At 40.3% G+C, this 17,435-nt stretch overlaps 1 protein-coding gene across 1 annotated transcript in view; it reads right to left on the minus strand.

The window, feature by feature from the left end:
• Positions 1-6,303: 6,303 nt before the first annotated feature.
• Positions 6,304-17,435, minus strand: part of LOC104528539 ((E2-independent) E3 ubiquitin-conjugating enzyme FATS) — a gene marked incomplete at its 3' end in the record, with an annotated part of 40,211 nt that continues 29,079 nt past the window's right edge. Inside the window, exons 2-3 of the mRNA XM_010172577.1 lie at positions 9,656-9,750; positions 6,304-7,384 (exon numbers count right to left, since the gene is read on the minus strand). Coding sequence (XP_010170879.1) covers positions 6,304-7,384; positions 9,656-9,750 — 1,176 coding nt within the window. The remainder of the gene's footprint in view (positions 7,385-9,655; positions 9,751-17,435) is intronic.

Below are 17,435 nucleotides of genomic sequence, written 5' to 3' on the forward strand. Positions count from 1 at the left end.
ATTCCTTACTTCTCCTCTTACACCCGATGAGCATCATCACCCCTTCCTTCGTCACACCAGATGATGGGGTAACTGGCAGCAGGCATATGAAACAAGGGGCAAAACTCAAGACATTGTTACTCCATAAATGTCAAAGGGCCCACAAGAGAAGAGGATTCCTCTTCCTTTTAAAAGGAATTAAAACCTCCAAGATAATGAGAGGCAGCTCCTATTACCCATCACACAGGTTGAGGTCTATCTCAAAGGCTGGCAGCATCTTCCAGAGTCACTCATAACTGGGGACTAACAGTTCCTCACTGAGGTTTCAACATCTGTAAGGACCGAGTCCTCAATTTCTCAGCATGTGATACAGTACACGAAGGTCATGTGACACAGACCCAATGACACAAAACGTCTAGACTAAGGCAAATTGACCACCTCCTCCATTTTAAATTTATACCAGATGAAGTAAAACATCAAAGGATCTCCTTTTAATGGGATTTTTGACATGTGGTCCTTTGTTCTTAACAAGTCGGCACCAGCTGCTATGTCCCTAATGCCAAGTCAGTAACATCCCCGGCCAGATTCTCAGCTGATGTAAATCAGCATTGCACCTCTGAAGGCAGATATTTCTATTGGTTGACTATCAGCTGAAGATTTGGCTCCTCTTGCTTAGCAGGTGCAAGTTAAAGTAAAATCTTCTGTGCCATATTTCACATTTCTCCTGTCTTCACCATCACTACTGCTGTATGCATTCTCAGGCTGCAGAGTTAATTAGCATCAGCTGTAGCTCCTCAAGTTTCTATACAATAAATTCCATATTGTAAGGAACAGCTTTCGTCTAATTATATCTTGTTCATGTGTACATATATATATATATACACACACATATATATATTTTTCCCCCCCTACACACACTAATCTTGTAGTCCGGGTTGTTGCGTGGTGACTTTCCCATAAACAGAAGATGAAGTGAGAACACCAGATAGGCCACATTCATTCATTGCAATATTTCAAAGTAATTGAAAGTAAATACTATTAATAGTCTTCAGTTTTAAATTGCCTACATTAGCCCATCCTGATTACCACGAGCATATATTAGTTTAAAGGTGACCTACAAACATTTTCTTGATGTACAAATGTCTCAAACACCCAGGGCTTTCTGATGTGCATTTAAAATTAAAACATTCTTTTGCTTTGCAGGTAGCAGCATATTGAAATCCCACAGCACCAACTGTTCTGATTCTACTCCAATACAAGTGTGTATATATATATATATATAGAGAGAGAGAGAGAGAGAGAGAGAGAGAGAGAGATATGCACAAAAAAAATAAAAATAGTTCTTGAAACAATTAAAAGTCTAGTTATTTACCCCTTAGCAAACACGCTGCTGGCTTCAGCACTTGTTCATAAAACTCTTGCTTAAGAAGGAAGCAAGAGCCTGTAATCATTTGAGTCCATTGAACCTCCCAAAAGCCCAGATCCCATCTCAGTTTTCCCCATCCACACTCCTGGGTTGCTTTAATTAAGCAAATAATGCTTTCAAGTCACTTTTGATTCTCTCTGGGAAGGAATATAAGCAACTACAATACCAGTTCTCTGTTCTGTCTTGTTCAGTGGTTTCAATGTGTCTTTCCCCTTCTCGAGTGCTTCATTCCAGCATTCTGCAGGAGGTGGGACACCCTGGACACCCCCTGTGCTGGGGCTGGCTCCCAGTGCCTGCACTAACTGCTGCTCCCGTTGACACCTGCAGTCAGAACCATCACCATTGTGTCACATTCACCTTCCACTGCTGACTCATGCATACCTCATAATCCTGATTTCCCTACCTTTGGGTAGTTTACATATGTCTGTGGTTCACGAGATGTCCTTTTTGCTTCTCCTACAGCACTCCTTGTGCATCCTCCTCATCTTCTGCACCTCAATGCAGAGTTGCGGGAACCAGCACAGCACCTACCATCCAAACTGGATTTGCCTTTCTCTCCACCTCAGCTAGTCTTCCTTCTGCACTAATTTCAGTTTATAACGTAGCTGACGTCTTTGAAGATGCTCAGGCATCAAGACATTGATGATTATTTAAGTTTAAATGGATAAATTTAAATGTTGGCATTCATAATCTTTCATAGTAAAGTGATGATATTGTTTAATCAAGAGGTCAAAATGAATTTAAAGTTGTCCCATTTTCTTCTCTTTGTCTCTCTTTAATAATTCAGCATAGAGCTCAGTAGGTAATATATTGTAAAAGATGGATAGAAAACTAGATATTCATGTGGAATATATTCTTCATGAAAGGTAGGTGAGAAATTAAGATTAAAAATGCTCCTGTCTTCAGCAGAAACAAGACTAATCTTTTCATTTTTAACTTCCCTTGTACTTATGAGACATCAGCTACAGACAGTAAAGGAAATTGCTGCATTCACTTAAAAGGAGCGTTAGCAAGTTCTGACAGCTTGTTAAAAGCTGTGACCAAAGGCAGGGTGATGCACATCGATCATCTGTGACAAGGACCTCATGGAGCTTGGCCTGGGCTTAACCTTCGTCATATCTCTGAGATGGGTCATGTGGCCCTCAGTGGGCCATCTCACATTAACAGGTACATGTTGTTTAAGCTACCCAAAGAATTTAAATGCTGGCCACTTATTAAAAATAAACACAATTATATTTCATGATTCTATGTCCTCCCACAGTTCAAGTCTGACTTCACATGAAACATGGATTTTTCAGCAGATACGGTCCAATTTCTTGCTAGATAATGCAGGTAAAGTACCCAAAGCAATGGAGTCAGTAGAAGATACAGTCTACAGCAGTGAAATCACAAGATCATATTCCATCCTTGGGATGCTATAGCATGAAACATGGCTTTGAACACTGAGAGATTTGGATTTCTAAGTATAGTTACCATCTGTGACTATAGCCCAAGCTTTATATTCCTAAAATATCATTTTCAAATGTGGGATATTGTGAAATATAAACCTCTAGAGATTGGCTGGACCAACCTCGGGCTGAAAGCAGGGCCTTAGATTAGGTTATCCAGGTCCATGTAAAGCCAAGTCTTGAATATTTGGGTTTGAACATGAAATAGTATAAGTAATACTAGAAGTGGAGTCGTCATTACTTTAGTGAAGTTACATGAAAAATTAGAAAAAAGACACTCCAAAGAGGCCATGGCTCAATTGGCCCTATAGGAGACAGCAAACCTGGCCCCAGTACCTGTACAGCAGAGAAGTATTTGGGTGGTCACTCCACTTCAGATCCTAACAAGGCAGCTACACATCCTGGAAATTACATTTATAGACTTCATATAGAAAAGTCTAACCTTAAAAGTTTGGGGTTTTTTTGGTTTTGGGTTTGTTTTAGTTTTTGTTGGGGTTTTTTTTGCCATGGTGATGTTATTACCAGTTGTATTTCTGCTGGCAGGAAGGTTTTGCCTACAGATGTAAATTAATATAAACACAAACTTTCTGGGTCACCAGAAATGCGATGGACAAAGCACTCTCCTCAGTTCCTTCATCTATAAGATAACTATGTTAAAGTATTTACACGGTGTCAAAAGTTGTTCGCTGCCTATTCTTTGATACAGTTTTTCCTTCTTTTTAAGCATTTAATTTCACAAACATTTCATTGCATCAACATATAGCAGACCAAAGCTTTAATATGAATGGCTTGGAGCTAAACGCTGGAGGAAAAAATATCTATTGATGGCCCATCCCTGGAGGCACTCAAGGCCAGGCTGGATGGGGCCCTAAGCAGCCTGTTTTAGTGGTTGACAACCCTGTCCACAGCAGTGGGCTTGGAATTGGGTGATCTTTAAGGTCCTTTCCAACACAAACCATTCTATGATTCTATGATCTAAAAGAACAGGGAAAATGTAATGAAATACAGGACTTTGCTGATGGGGTTGTTATTTTGCTGTGCTTGTAAAGCAGCATCTTGCAATATAGGTCTTGTCACATTGAGCTGTGTACACAGAAGTGCCATAGCAAGAAGAATGAAGGCAACAGTGTCCCATTATGGCTTTCTCTAGATATTTAAAACTAGTCCAGGAAAAAAAAAAATAAAATATATATATAAGGATATATGTATAACATATGTAGGACTATACCAGATTTGCACCAGAACAGAGTACTGTACCTAAGAGATCACTTCTACTTCTCTCCCTCACTTCACCCATTTTCAGAACTAAAGGGAACTGACTTTTTACATTTTCTCCCCGGTTAAAATCACACCAATTGCCTTTCATTTTAATGAGCAGTGCGGATGTCTCATGGATTTAACTAGGTTCCTTATGATTTGTCACATTTAACGGCTGACGGCTATGCCAGAGCTCATTACTTTGGGGATCCTGGTGAGACCGATTGGTGTTTTGAAGTATTATTCTGGCTGTTTGTACGAATTTCACACAGGAAAGTTGTACTAAGCTGATAAACACCTTCTTATATATTACAAAGGGTGTGATCAAGAGAAACATATATCTTTACGTTCTACATTATTGCTTACACAAAAGGTGGAAGCAGTTAAAAAGGTAACATTTCCCCTGTTTATTTACACCTATATTCTTGTGTATACAAATGGTGGAAATAATTTTTCAAAAAACCTCCAGTATTTCTCAGCTGGTTACCTCATTTATTTCCTCTTTTTTGGAAAACTGTGGAACCATTATCAGAGTCCTAGCTTACTTTCTAATTACTTCTAATAAAAGTGATTCTTTCGTGACCACCACTGTAATACCAAGCCCAGGGAAGACTTAATATTATTCTAATAATCATTTCTGTGGTGTATTACAGAGAGACCTTAGACAGTGTTGAAAAAAGCCTTGAAGAAGTAACACTTTCTACAGAAACATCAGGAGGACATTGTTATTTAAAATTTGGATGGTATGCAGTGAAGTCCAAAGCTGAAACTCTTAATTTGCTGGTGTCAGCCAGTGGAAGGTCCTTCCCAACCCTCACACCATAACATTTCTTCCTCTCTTTAACACTGGTTGGCATCTTCCCCTTCCCACTCCCTACTGTACCATCTCTCCTTCAACAATAGACAACCTGGATTACACTTATAAACTTTATAAACATAAAGAAATATTCGATCTCCAGTTTTCTTCAGCAGCCAGCCTGAGGGGTGCTTCACCCTGCAGACCCATGCGGCTTTCATTTAAGGGTCAGACTCTGGAATTACTGATACTGCTGGTTTCTGCGGGGAAAATTCTGCCTCTGCTGATAATTTTCTTAAATATGGAAATAACACCAATAATAAACACTGAATAAAGCAGTGCCTTCTCACTCTTTGTGCCTTGATGACTGCAAAGCAATCCCACTGGTTTTGGGCATAAGAAGGTGAGCACAGCAGTAACTGCAAGGTGCAAAGGGACAGTGCAGCCCAAGTTCTGTACCTTGTCCAGACCATGACACAGCATGCAGCTTCTCATCTATCTCTTTTTTTTTCCATTTTCACCCTGAGAAGATGAAGGTACAAATGAATCTTAGGGAGTAGCTTATGTTTATTGACCGTTAGATCAAAAGAGCCACGTAGGAACAGGGTAATTGCAATTAAACATAGCCCAAGGTTGCAGGATACATGGGGGGTGAGTTTTAACCTTAGTGCTTTTGCTAAAAACCAGACTCACTCATTGACATTCTTCTCATCCACATTCCCTTCCTGGAGAGTCAATAAACTCAGCTGTGGTTATTCAAGTGCACTGTAAAATAGCTGCTACAGCCCAGTGCAGCAGAAGCTCCACCACTCTGGGCATGAAGCAATCCCCACAGTAACTTTCCCTTCCCCTAGAGCAATGTTGCCAAGAAAATTTCACGTTTGCAAAATGCTTGGAGATCTTTGAAACAAATGTGTTAAAAGATTTGTAAACCATTTGTCTGGAGCCATTAGTTAGAAAGGCCTGGACTTATTTCTACAGCCTTCTAAATAAAAGCTGAAAATGATCATTTTTAATCACAAGGAGCACAAAACCAAGCTCAGCGCAGTCATCTCCTTCTTAATCTCACACCTTGAAATTCAGCCCTTATACAAAGAAAGACCTAATTATTTTCAAGAGCTAAGTGTTTGCATGTTGCTGGGAGACAAAAAAAATCAGTTATAAATGGTTAAAAATAGAGGTTTAATGCAGAAAACACAGAGTTTTCTCTGCATCACTAGCATGGCAAATATATTCATGGTAGTCCTGGAACTGAAAGCATTTGGGTTGTGCTCTGACTCATCCTACCCTTGCAGAAGCAAGGATTACTATTATCTGCTTACAGAAAATCATTGTGGTAGGTCTGTTCCAGCCAGAACCTCTGCTCCGCCAGACTGAGGTTTATGGAAATTACTTACCTGTCTCATCACTTGAATTAGGAAGTTGGAAAGAAAATAGAGTGTGATAGCTACCAGACTGCTTATTGCCATCTTGCTTTGTTGTTACTACGTTATTCAGTCCTCTGGGTATATCCACAAATGCTGGAAGTTCAGAGACAAAGACACTTTGCCAAGGGTATTTACGACCCAAAAAGCCTTCATTTGTTTTCTCCTTAATTACATCATTTTCTGTTAAGTCTGCACTCAAGTTTGATCTGAGTGGAGTCTTGTTTTCTCCTAGGAGCTTTGTTCGAAATATCTCCGCTACGGGCTCTCCATTAGCTATGCCATCTACTCCATCTGCTGTTAATCTAGATGAACTGCAATTTATATTGAAGGACAACGTTGACCTATGGATTTTTTGGCATTTAACTTGAGGTTGGCCAATGCACACATTGAGCCACCTGTCTAAATAGTAAATGGTATTTGGACACTGTTGAGAAACCTGAAGGTGGACACACGAGAGGAATGAAGGTGGTACTTTCTCTCTCCCATCACTGCTTTGAAGACGCACGCCGTACTCCTTGTTTCCAGGGTTAAAAAACTGCTTTCGTGGCTCTTCACCTAATTGTGAGCAAGATTCAGAAATCTTTAATGGAGAGGCATTTTGGTTTGTGTGGCCTGGCAGAGGCCAGTGATGGAGAGCAGCAAGGACTTTGCCCGAGGTAGGGAACAAAGCGTTGGGTTCTTGAGGAGCCCCAGCTCCACAGGTTGGGTCGCTGGAGCCCACAGCAACACGCCTGGCTGTAATAGTTATGGAGGCAAACCCTTTCTGCTGTCTTTGATGCTGTTTTTCCTCTGTGATGGGAGAGTCCGATGGAGATGTGGTGTCATCTAAAGATGCTTGGATTTCTATTTTGCTGGGAAGGACCATAAATGCTCTGTTAATGTTGACCGAACCATGGTTAGCCAAAGATTGCTTGGTGTGATAAGCACTGGGCTGAGGGATCATGGACCACGTAGGCAAAGAGGGCCAATTTTCTTTTGATTTGTTCTCATCAATCATCTGTGAAGTGACCATTGATGAAACCAATTTTGTATTTGGTGATGACAGAGATTCCTGCAAATGAAAAGATTCAAATTATCAACATAATCTATCATAATATGTGTAACTGTTTCTCATCTACCATCTATCACGACATAGTTTTGTTTGAGATTTCTTAACTTTTATTCATAATTTTATGCCATTTTAAAACACACTATTTAAATCAGCTCTGAATTGTTTGGGAGACTTAAATGAAAACCTTATCACTCTGGTGCAAAAAAATATTAAAATTAAAAATGTGTATTCTATATTATTATTTTCAATATTATTATTGAATTCTATATTATTATTATATATTATTATTATTTTCAATAGCTCATTGTCACAGTTTGATTTGTAGCTGTTATGTTTGTTCAAAAATGGACATGTCAAAGGCTGTTGCTGGTTTCAGACTTTAAACAGCTCTTTCCTCATGGTCTGCTGGAATTTATAATATATTTAAATTTATTATGGATCATTTAGCCTGAAGGTTCATGCCATCACATGCTGCAGTGGACATGCGGGCACCAGGGTCATGGCTGCTCTACAACCTCACCAGTTAGAACTATGGAAAAACTTCTCCATGATCCCTCTGACAAATGTGAGATAAATTCCTATAAGGATTCTGGGTACTATTTTGACTCATTAATTCCCTCTTGCTTATCATTACCTGGTGGCACCTATCAATGATGTAAAACCACATATGTCCAAAACTGATTGACAGTGGCCTAGATTCATTTTTCCAACCATGGCAGTAAACATCTATCTTGATAGACTGTACATCACTCGATATGACAAAGCAGATGCTTTTATGTTAAAGCTATCCAACAAAGAGTAAACCTGAGTTTAAAATCTCCTGCTATTATTATGCACACAGTTGGTCACATAAGTCATATGCAATAAAGCATCTGGCCTAATCTCATTGCTGCTGTAAACTGGTTGTTTCGATTGCTCCTGCCCTGTGTTCTTAGATCTCCCAATTCTAATAGAAAAAACAAAACCCCATTGAATAGGCATGCAAAAATTGAGGATTAGCTCCAGAATCAAAGTTCATCCAAGTTCATTCAGGGTTTAGGTGCCATTTGCTAGCTGTACTGCTCCTGCTTGTTATGAATTCATCTCAGTCGTATCTGGGTGTCTATCATCTGATAATCCATGCCAGTACTTGACAAGTATTTCACAAAACAATATTCTTGTTCCTCAAGGAAGACTACATCAGTGACAGATCTGTGACCTCTTGGGTGCCATGGTCAACCTTCTCAGGGCTTGGGTGCCAGAGATGAGACCTTGCACTGAAGCCCATGGGGGAAACCATTCCTGTACTCCTGTCTTCCATGCATGAAAACAACACAAAAATGGGCTCCTTTGTGGCTCTTGGGAAAGCTGATTTGGGAACCCAGACAGGTAGAGGTAGATCAAGAGTTTATTAATGAGTTGAAATGCCAAGTAAATTTTATCAACTGTTTAAACCAGCTGCCTGTGGTTTTGACAATTCAATAATTTCACAGTCCCAGGGAAAAGCATTTTCTTCCTTCTTTGTCTCTTCCATGCTTTGTAACCACCTTTGCCTCATATTTTCTTCACTGCATTTACTTCCACTTACAGGTTTAAGACCTTTGGCATGCCTTTCAAAACTTGAGATTTCTACCAGACACCAAAGAAGAACTTTATTTTGGATGCAGCTTTCATGCTCCAATAGTTAATTTGACATTTATTTCTTTTGTTAAGGGCTGCACAGATGGAGACATCCTGCAAGAGTCCAAAGACATGTTCAAAATGCTCCTGATTAGCTTCAAACTCATGCACCAATATTTTAAATTATTTGCTTTTCCTTTTTCTGCTTGAGTATATGTATTATTCCCTCCTCCCAATCTTTGGTAAAGAAATGGATCTTTAAGGTTTGACCATCTGATCCCATGCTCATTGAGAGCTTTCAAGCTTCACTGCATCTTGGGAAAAAAAAATATGCACTTACACAAAGTAATTGTGGTGAACTGAAAACCTCAGGCTTTAGCATGAGAACATCTGAGACAAAGTGTACTGATATTTGGGATACTATTTGGTTTAGTCTCCTGAGGTGTTTTTAACAATTTTTTTCCCCTAGAGAACATGCAGTTTTTTTCCTCCCTCACCAACAGCACACAGAATCACAGCATTTAGCCATCATTTTATTTGGCTTTTCTGCTGCCTAAGCTAAGCCTAGCTAAACAAAACCAAATCCAAATACACTGCTCAGCAATCAGCGATTGTTTTTTAAACCTGAGTGCATCTGCTGACTGCTATCTAAAGATAATTTATTTATTTTACCTTGGTAGAGCTTGATTTTCTCTCCGCAGCACTCTCCCGCTGAAGGCCTGTGCATGTCCTCTGACCATTAGTGCCCCATTGCTTTTGTGCTACTCCTGAAGAAAAAAAAAGAAAAGCAGAGAAAATAAAATTATTTTCAATGTCCTGGAGGAGGTGAGTTAGAAAATGTGGTTTTAAATGGACAGTAAGCAAGAGGGGAAGAGCTGCTGTAAATGATCTGATTGCCCTGGGGTCTGGTTATCGGAAGGATCCTATTTCTCCCTCTTCCCAGGAGAGGCACTTGAAACACCTCTGGGATCCTGTTGCAAAGATGTGTTTGTGGACAGTCTCACTCTGTGTTCAGGGCTGATCCAAAGCTTGAATATCTCTGCTTTTGATTTTCGCTCCGGGGAGATCTTAAAGCAGCCTCCCAGTACCTGAAGGGGCTACAAGAAAGCTGGGGAAGGACTTTTCATAAGGGCAGTTAATGACAAAACAAGGGGAAATGGCTTTAAGCTGAAAGAGGGGAGGTTTAGATTAGATATTAGGAAGAAATTCTTCACTGTGAGGGTGGTGAGACACTGGAACAGGTTGCCCAAGGAAGTTGTGGCTGCTCCTCCCTGGAAGTGTTGAAGGCCAGGCTGGATGAGGCTTTGAGCAACCTGGTCTAGTGGAAGGTGTCCCTGCTGATGGCAGGGGGGTTGGATCTGGATGAGCTTTAAGGTCCCTTCCAACCCAAACCATTCTATGATTCTATGATTCATGGCTTCAGGCATGAGTGTGGAGGAATGGGGGAAGATGGGAAATGTGGATTTTAACAAATGTCACTTTTGGGTAGTCTACAGAACCTGGGAGCAGAAGAATTAATCCACATTAATCAGTGGGATGCTATGAGTTTTCATTTCATTTGAACTAAGTCACCTTCACAATTAAAGAAATACAGAGAATTAAGTAAATTAAATTTTTAATCATAATTAAAGAAATTAAAATTAAAGAAATAAATTTTAAATCATAATCACAAATTCTGTTACATCATGACTTTTCTAGTTTAGTGATAACTATTATATCAGTTCATCAGTCTCTGCTTTTGTGATCATCTTTTGTTTTCTGTGAGCACTAGCTCATCTGCAGCTTTTTACACAGTGCCAATTTCCATATAACATGGATTCGGGGCTATTGCAAAGATGCATTATGTTTGCTGTCAGTAGTTTTGCCAGAAATTACATTACTTTCTATTTTGTAATAAGCATCCAAACTTAATTTTCAAAAATTCTCTATTTGGACTGAAACCTCTTGACATTATTGGCTGTTGCTTTTATAGCAACAAGTCATACCACTGGGAAGACCTTTTCTATTATTTTTCCTTCACTTAGGTAGCCTGCCACAGAAGTTGATAATTTTTTACTAGGCAGAATTTCAGTTTACGTGTACCATTATAGTAACAAAGGAATATGAATCAGCTCCACTTTAAGAAGTGTTCATTAACTCATATCTACCACGGTAGGCTACACGGCTTCATCTCCTTGGGTGCAGCTAAGAAAAGCAGGAAGGTATCAGGTCTATCCCCTGACAAGACATCTTGAGTCCCACGACAGAGCAGCAACCACAAAACACTGACAGGGTGTTTGATGAACCTTCTACTTTAGACATAGAATCATAGAATATTTTGGGTTGGAAAGGACCTTAAAGACATCCAGTTCCTCCCAAGCCTCATCCAACCTGGCCTTCAACACTTCCACAGAGGAGCAGCCACAGCTTCTCTGGGCAACCTGGGACACTGTCTCACCACCCTCACAGCAAAGAATTTCTTCCTCACATCTCATCTCCATCTCCCCTCTGCCACTTTCAAGCCATCACCCCTTGTTCTGTCACTCCCTGCCCTTGGCCAAAGTCCCTCCCCAGCCTTCCTGGAGCCCCTTCAGGTACTGGGAGGCCACTAGAAGGTCTCCCTGGAGCCTTCTCTTCTCCAGGCTGAACAGCCCCAACTCTTTCAGCCTGTCCTCACAGCAGAGCTGCTCCAGCCCTCGCATCATCCTCGTGGCCCTTCTCTGGACTTGTTCTAACAGGTCCATGTCTTTCTTGTGTTGGGGGCTCCAGAACCGGACGCAGTACTCCAGGTGGGGCATTACAAGAGAAGAGTACAGGGGGAGAATTAAAGTATACTCAATTATGCTTAAATACTTTACTGGTGCAGCTCCAAAATGCCAATACCACTGTGTATCTTCACAGTTGGCATTAAAAAAAAAAAAAAAAGAAAAAAAAAAAAGAAAAAAGAGGTTTGCTTTTGTCATTGAGCAACAGAAAGTCCTGAGCAACAGAGAAAACAGCTGGACTCATTAGCCACAGTATGGAAAAAAAGGAGAATCCAAAAAACAGCCGGAGCAGAGGGTCCTCTACACATTTTTTTTGGCAAAGAAATAATGCACAATTGCAATCAGTGAAAATGCAATTAACCTGATATAGCACTGGGTCGTGGTAACTGCTGGCACAAAAGCTGGGTGAGATGCCCTCAGAGCCTGCTCCTCACCCTGTTGTGGGGCACAGCGAGAAAGAGGTGCCGCACTTTCAGGGAAGGACAAAATCCACCCATATCCACAGGCAGTGGGGTAGGGGTAATTGCTGAGAGAGCCTTATGGAAAGGGTATATTCATTGTATCAGTACTCTGCTGAGTTACATGAGAATACCTTCACGATGTGGAGCTGCTACGTATGCTGTATTACTTACTTTTTAAAACAACTAAATAGGGAATAACTTGTAGAGAAGGATAAAGAAGAATTTCTTGGATTGAATTAAAGCAAAGACCTCAAAAAATCCAAAGGTTTGATAAAAAAACCACAGAATTACCAATATTTTCCTCAGATGCTTTAAAGTAAGGAAACTACAGTTGTCTCAGTTCAAGCTGGAAAGCTACAACAGGAGAACATCAACTTATGAATGTCAACCAGTGCACAGGGAAATCCAGAAGGCTGGCCAGAGATAAATCAGATCCAGACACAAATGTTTTGCCAGATGGCCTTCCATGAATTTCATTCCAATGTATTTTCAGCACAAGAGAAAGACTGAGTACTACAGGGTCAAACAAGAACAAGTTGTCAAAGTCCACACAGTAGATTACACATAATACGTAAGTTATTCTTATCAAAGTAACCTCCTGTGCTTAGTAATTATCTGTAGGTAGGAACTTCCAATTTCACACAGATCCCTTGGAACATATTAGTTAATTCTTGCTTGTTTGACTTAAAAAAGTAGCTGTTTCTTGGGCAGGAAACATAGGGGCAAGAAGAAGAGGAGGAAATATTTATTTTATTTGCTAAATCACCCTGAGAAGAGTTTTGCATTGCATTTTTTTACCATAACCTGTGCAATGACATTCTTGTATTACTATGGGAATCCTATTGTTGGAGAACACTCAAACTTTTGGCAAGTCATTTAATCTAGTTGCTGAAATAGATTAAATGGCATTGGTGGCAAAAGCTCTGGTATTTTTCATGATATTATTAAATCTATTCTTGGAAGCTTCGTATTTCTTAATTCATGTCAACAGAAAAAAAAACAAACCCCAAACAAACAAAAAACCCCAAACCATTAAAAAGAGCTCAAATCTGTGTTTGAAATGAAGACACTTCAGGGAGCACAAGGGTTTAGGTGAAATGTGTCACATACAGAGTTTTCATATGACTTCTCATTGCTGACAAAACATAACTGCACTGAAACTCTCGTTACACAATGAAATGCAAAGTTCAGTTTTTCCCCTGGTGTGAAAGCATGAAAGAAATGGCATTTCAAGTACTTTCCATCTCTGTGGGGAGTATGAGAAACTTATTTCTAAGCTGAAATCCCGAGGGTTTGTTTAACCTCCCCAGACCTTCCCTTCCCACCGTGACCCACCTCTCCAGCTTACAAACGGGAGATGCTTTGAGGAAAAGAGGAGAAGTTGCTGGCATATGAACTTTGTCCTATTACATCTTCACTCTTTTTATTTTTTCCCCTCACAAACACTGTTTGTTGAACCAAATGATATGCTCCTTGGCAAGGCATCTGGACATCCGGCTACAGACCAGGGTTTTCCTAATTACAGAGTGCAGCTGGAACCGATTCTCCCAGTCTCGAGTGCCTGGTTGTCTGCCTCGGGCCAACTGGCAGACGGCTCAGATAATGATTCAGAAAAGATGTACTTGTAAATCAGCTTGCTAAAACACAGATAGATTGCAAAGGTGAGGGTGCTGGTGAAAAATACTGCAAATATTTGGCATGTCCAGGACAGCCTAGTTGGTAGCCAGCTGAGGTTTTGTACAAAACTTGAGAAACACATGAAAACAGTCCCTGGATAATGCTATTTTGCCAGTTTTTCAGGTTTTTGTTAGACACATACAGACTGCCATGCTGGGAGGGGATTGTTTGATGACACCCACAGTGACACTGGGCAGAGCTGGAATGACTTTATACCACTGGTCCCAGCCTCATCTCCATTTTTTGTCCTTAAAGTTGGTTCTGCTTGAATTTCAGAAGGAACTTCTTTACAGTGAGGGTGACGGAGCCCTGGGACAGGCTGCCCAGGGAGGTTGTGGAGTCTCCTTCTCTGGAGACATTCAAAACCCACCTGGACGCCTTCCTGTGTGATCTCATTTAGGTTCCTGCTCTGGCAGGGGGATTGGACTGGATGATCTTTTGAGGTCCCTTCCAATCCCCAACATTCTGTGATTCTGTGTGATTCATTTATTTACTATTCATATGCTGACAAATTTCAAATGCGTGTCAGCACTTCTGATCTCCTCTGCTCTGCTCCAAGCCCTGGTTTCTCCACAATGATCAAGTCTGCCATCCTCTCTGAGCCACCAGCATCACCTCAAAATGAACTCCTCTGCAAGCTCCAGGAACCTACAGCACTTCCCTCAAAACACCATAAAACAGCATCACAGAACAAAGACACCAGTGTAAAAAGGGGAAAAATTATCCACTTTACAAAAAAAATATATTTTTTGTTGATCTTTTTTGTTGATCCTTAGATCACCATCCAAGAAAGCTGCCAGGGTAGTTGAGCTCTCTCCCAGGTCCCTGGCAGTCAGTACCCTACAGCCCTCAGGTCATCACTCTTGATCACCCAAAAATGCTCAAATTCCCCACTTGGGAGCTAAAGGACACCAATGCCTTGCTGCAGGTTCAGGCACCAGGGCAACCACTCAGCTGATACAATGTCTTTGACGTCACTTAAAGCCTTTTTTTTTAAGCCTTTTTCTCCTTCCATACATTATTCCTCCTGTAAGTTATCCGCAGATAAACCATATCATTAAAATCAACTTGGAGAAATTTTCCATTTTATACTTTATTCTGATTAAAACATTAGATTTGTTTAAATTTTCCTGTGACTTATTTAATTCAAATACCTTAGGAAGCCTTGAGGAAAAGAGTGTCATCATTAAAGATTCACCATGCTCCCTCTCAGCAAGGGCTGGGAGAGATCATAATTCACTGCTTCAGATCTGAAGTGAGTCATCCAGAAAAACCATCCGGACATTACAGATACATCTAAGATGAAAGGCAAGTCAAAATGAACACCAGAACCAAATCCACATTTTCTGGTCTTCGTGTATCATAAAGAAAGAATATCATAAAATTGCAGAGAAGAGTATTGTCATCTAAAATAAAACCAAACAATGAAGCTAAAGTTCACGTGCCCGGTGCTAAAAGTAGAGACAGATGAATGCTGAAAATGCTGTCTTATAGCAAAGTCCCTGCTGGCATTAAATTGATTTATAGGGAATCTACTGGCAAACATTGTGTTTACTTGTTGGTGGAGAGAGTGATCCATCTCCAGAAAGACTTAGCATGGGCACAGTCTTGCCATCCTTCAAGGACATTATCCTGAGCCTTCAGAAATGATGTCAAATTCAAGGTGTTGCACTGACGATGATCCAAAGGCAGCATCCCGGTGAAGATGAGGCACAGGCAGGGCACGAAGGCAGCCCCGTACCCACATCTTACTCTCTTATGATCTCATAAAAATACACTCGATTTTTATCTCTGCAGGATTTGACATTCACCAACCTTCAAGTAAGATTAGCCAGCAGTTCTCACCATGATAATTAAGGAGCACATGATATCATCCTGATAGCTTGAACACAGCTAGAAACCACACTGTACTTACAGTATGAGAGGGGATGACAGAGGGAGAGTAGATCAGTCCTGTTAAAGCATCTTTGCTGAACTTAGAAGAACTAACACACACCTACTTACAACAGGGGGTCAAACAACAATATAGATTTAAAGAAGGGGGAAAGCAGCTGCCAACTCTTTACTCTTTACTTTCTTGTAATGAAAAAAAAAACCTCCAAACCAATACAAACAAGTACTTTGCCACAAAAGAAAGTACTTGAACACAGTTGCACAAAGTTAATGGTATTTTAAGGCAGCTTTGTTGGGGGGATTTTCAAATCAGACTAAGCAAAACAGCCTGAAATCCTTTCAGTCTGAACAGGTTTCATTATGTAAACAAAATAGAAAAAATATTTTTTTTTAAGATGTCAGGATGGATTTTCTTCTATTACAAGAAGCATCATGAGATTTGTTAACGGAATTATCTTTCCCCACTTGCACACCTTGAAGCTGTAGCTGGCTGCCTGCAGAGATGATTGCAGGATCTGCCACGGAACGGACAAATGAGTTCTGGTCTGCTATCAAAAAGCCAGAAGTCGTAAATCTCTCATTATCCGTGCCATTAGAAGCAAGGTGCTCATCAGGGGGCTAGAAGAAGCACAGGAATTATATCTTGAAAGCCATGTATAAGAGAAAAAATATTGTGTTTTCATTATGCATTGTTATTATTCTTTATCTTCACTTAATAAAATAAAGTGGGGAATCACCCCCAGCATATCCATCTCACACACACAGAGACAAAACTAAGCAGATTCTTCACTTTCTCCTTTTGCCCTCCTCCAAGTTTTCAATTTTTTTCCTTAAAAAAAAATTAAATAAATCTGTGGTACAGGGAGGAATACATTCCTAGGTTCCTTTAGGCATCTTTTTTTCCTTAAAAAAAAAAAATTAAATAAATCTGTGGTACGGGGAGGAATACATTCCTAGGTTCCTTTAGGCAGCATAAGCTTATACTAACAAATCTCAGTCCCTAGAAGCAGTGACTAACTCACCAAACCTGCCAAAGCCCAGCTGTGTGGACGTAACTCAAGCCAAGGGCTCAAATGGGAGTACACAGGAAGATTTAACTGACATAGATTTGATTTCTGGTCTGTCACTGGAGCTCTCTCCTGGAGATTTTCTGAGATTTTTATAAGATGTGGTAGGAGGGGAATGGAGACCTCAAAGACAGAGCATTAGAGAAAGGATATCTGTAAGGCATGGTGAATTGGGGTGGATCATGACAGGTAACAGTGATTAATAGCCAAATCATTCTCTTTTATAATTTTCATAGAATGGTTAGGGTTGGAAGGGACCTTAAAGATCATCTAGTTCCAACTTCCTTTGGTAGTTTCATTGTAGAAATAGAAAAGATGCCATAAATGTCACAGATTCCTATCCTTTTGGCAGTGAGAGGAAGAACTGGAGACAAGGAGGCAAGCCATCAGCCATCAAGCTTCCCAAGGCTGATAAGGCTAAGCAATTGAAGTCTTGAAGCTCCATGGTTTCCCCCTCTTTTATGACTGGTAGGACTGCCTTCTGCCCATCTCTTTGCAATGCTAAAAGCAATGCAATATTGTCCATACATTTCTTCAGGATTCTGGGAGACCGACACTTTTGTATCATTTGGACACATTTTCCTAAGAGGATTTTGCAAAGCAGTGAGAG

Source organism: Antrostomus carolinensis, unplaced genomic scaffold (assembly GCF_000700745.2).
Source record: "Antrostomus carolinensis isolate BGI_N321 unplaced genomic scaffold, ASM70074v2 scaffold8357, whole genome shotgun sequence".
NCBI classification, from domain to species: domain Eukaryota; kingdom Metazoa; phylum Chordata; class Aves; order Caprimulgiformes; family Caprimulgidae; genus Antrostomus; species Antrostomus carolinensis.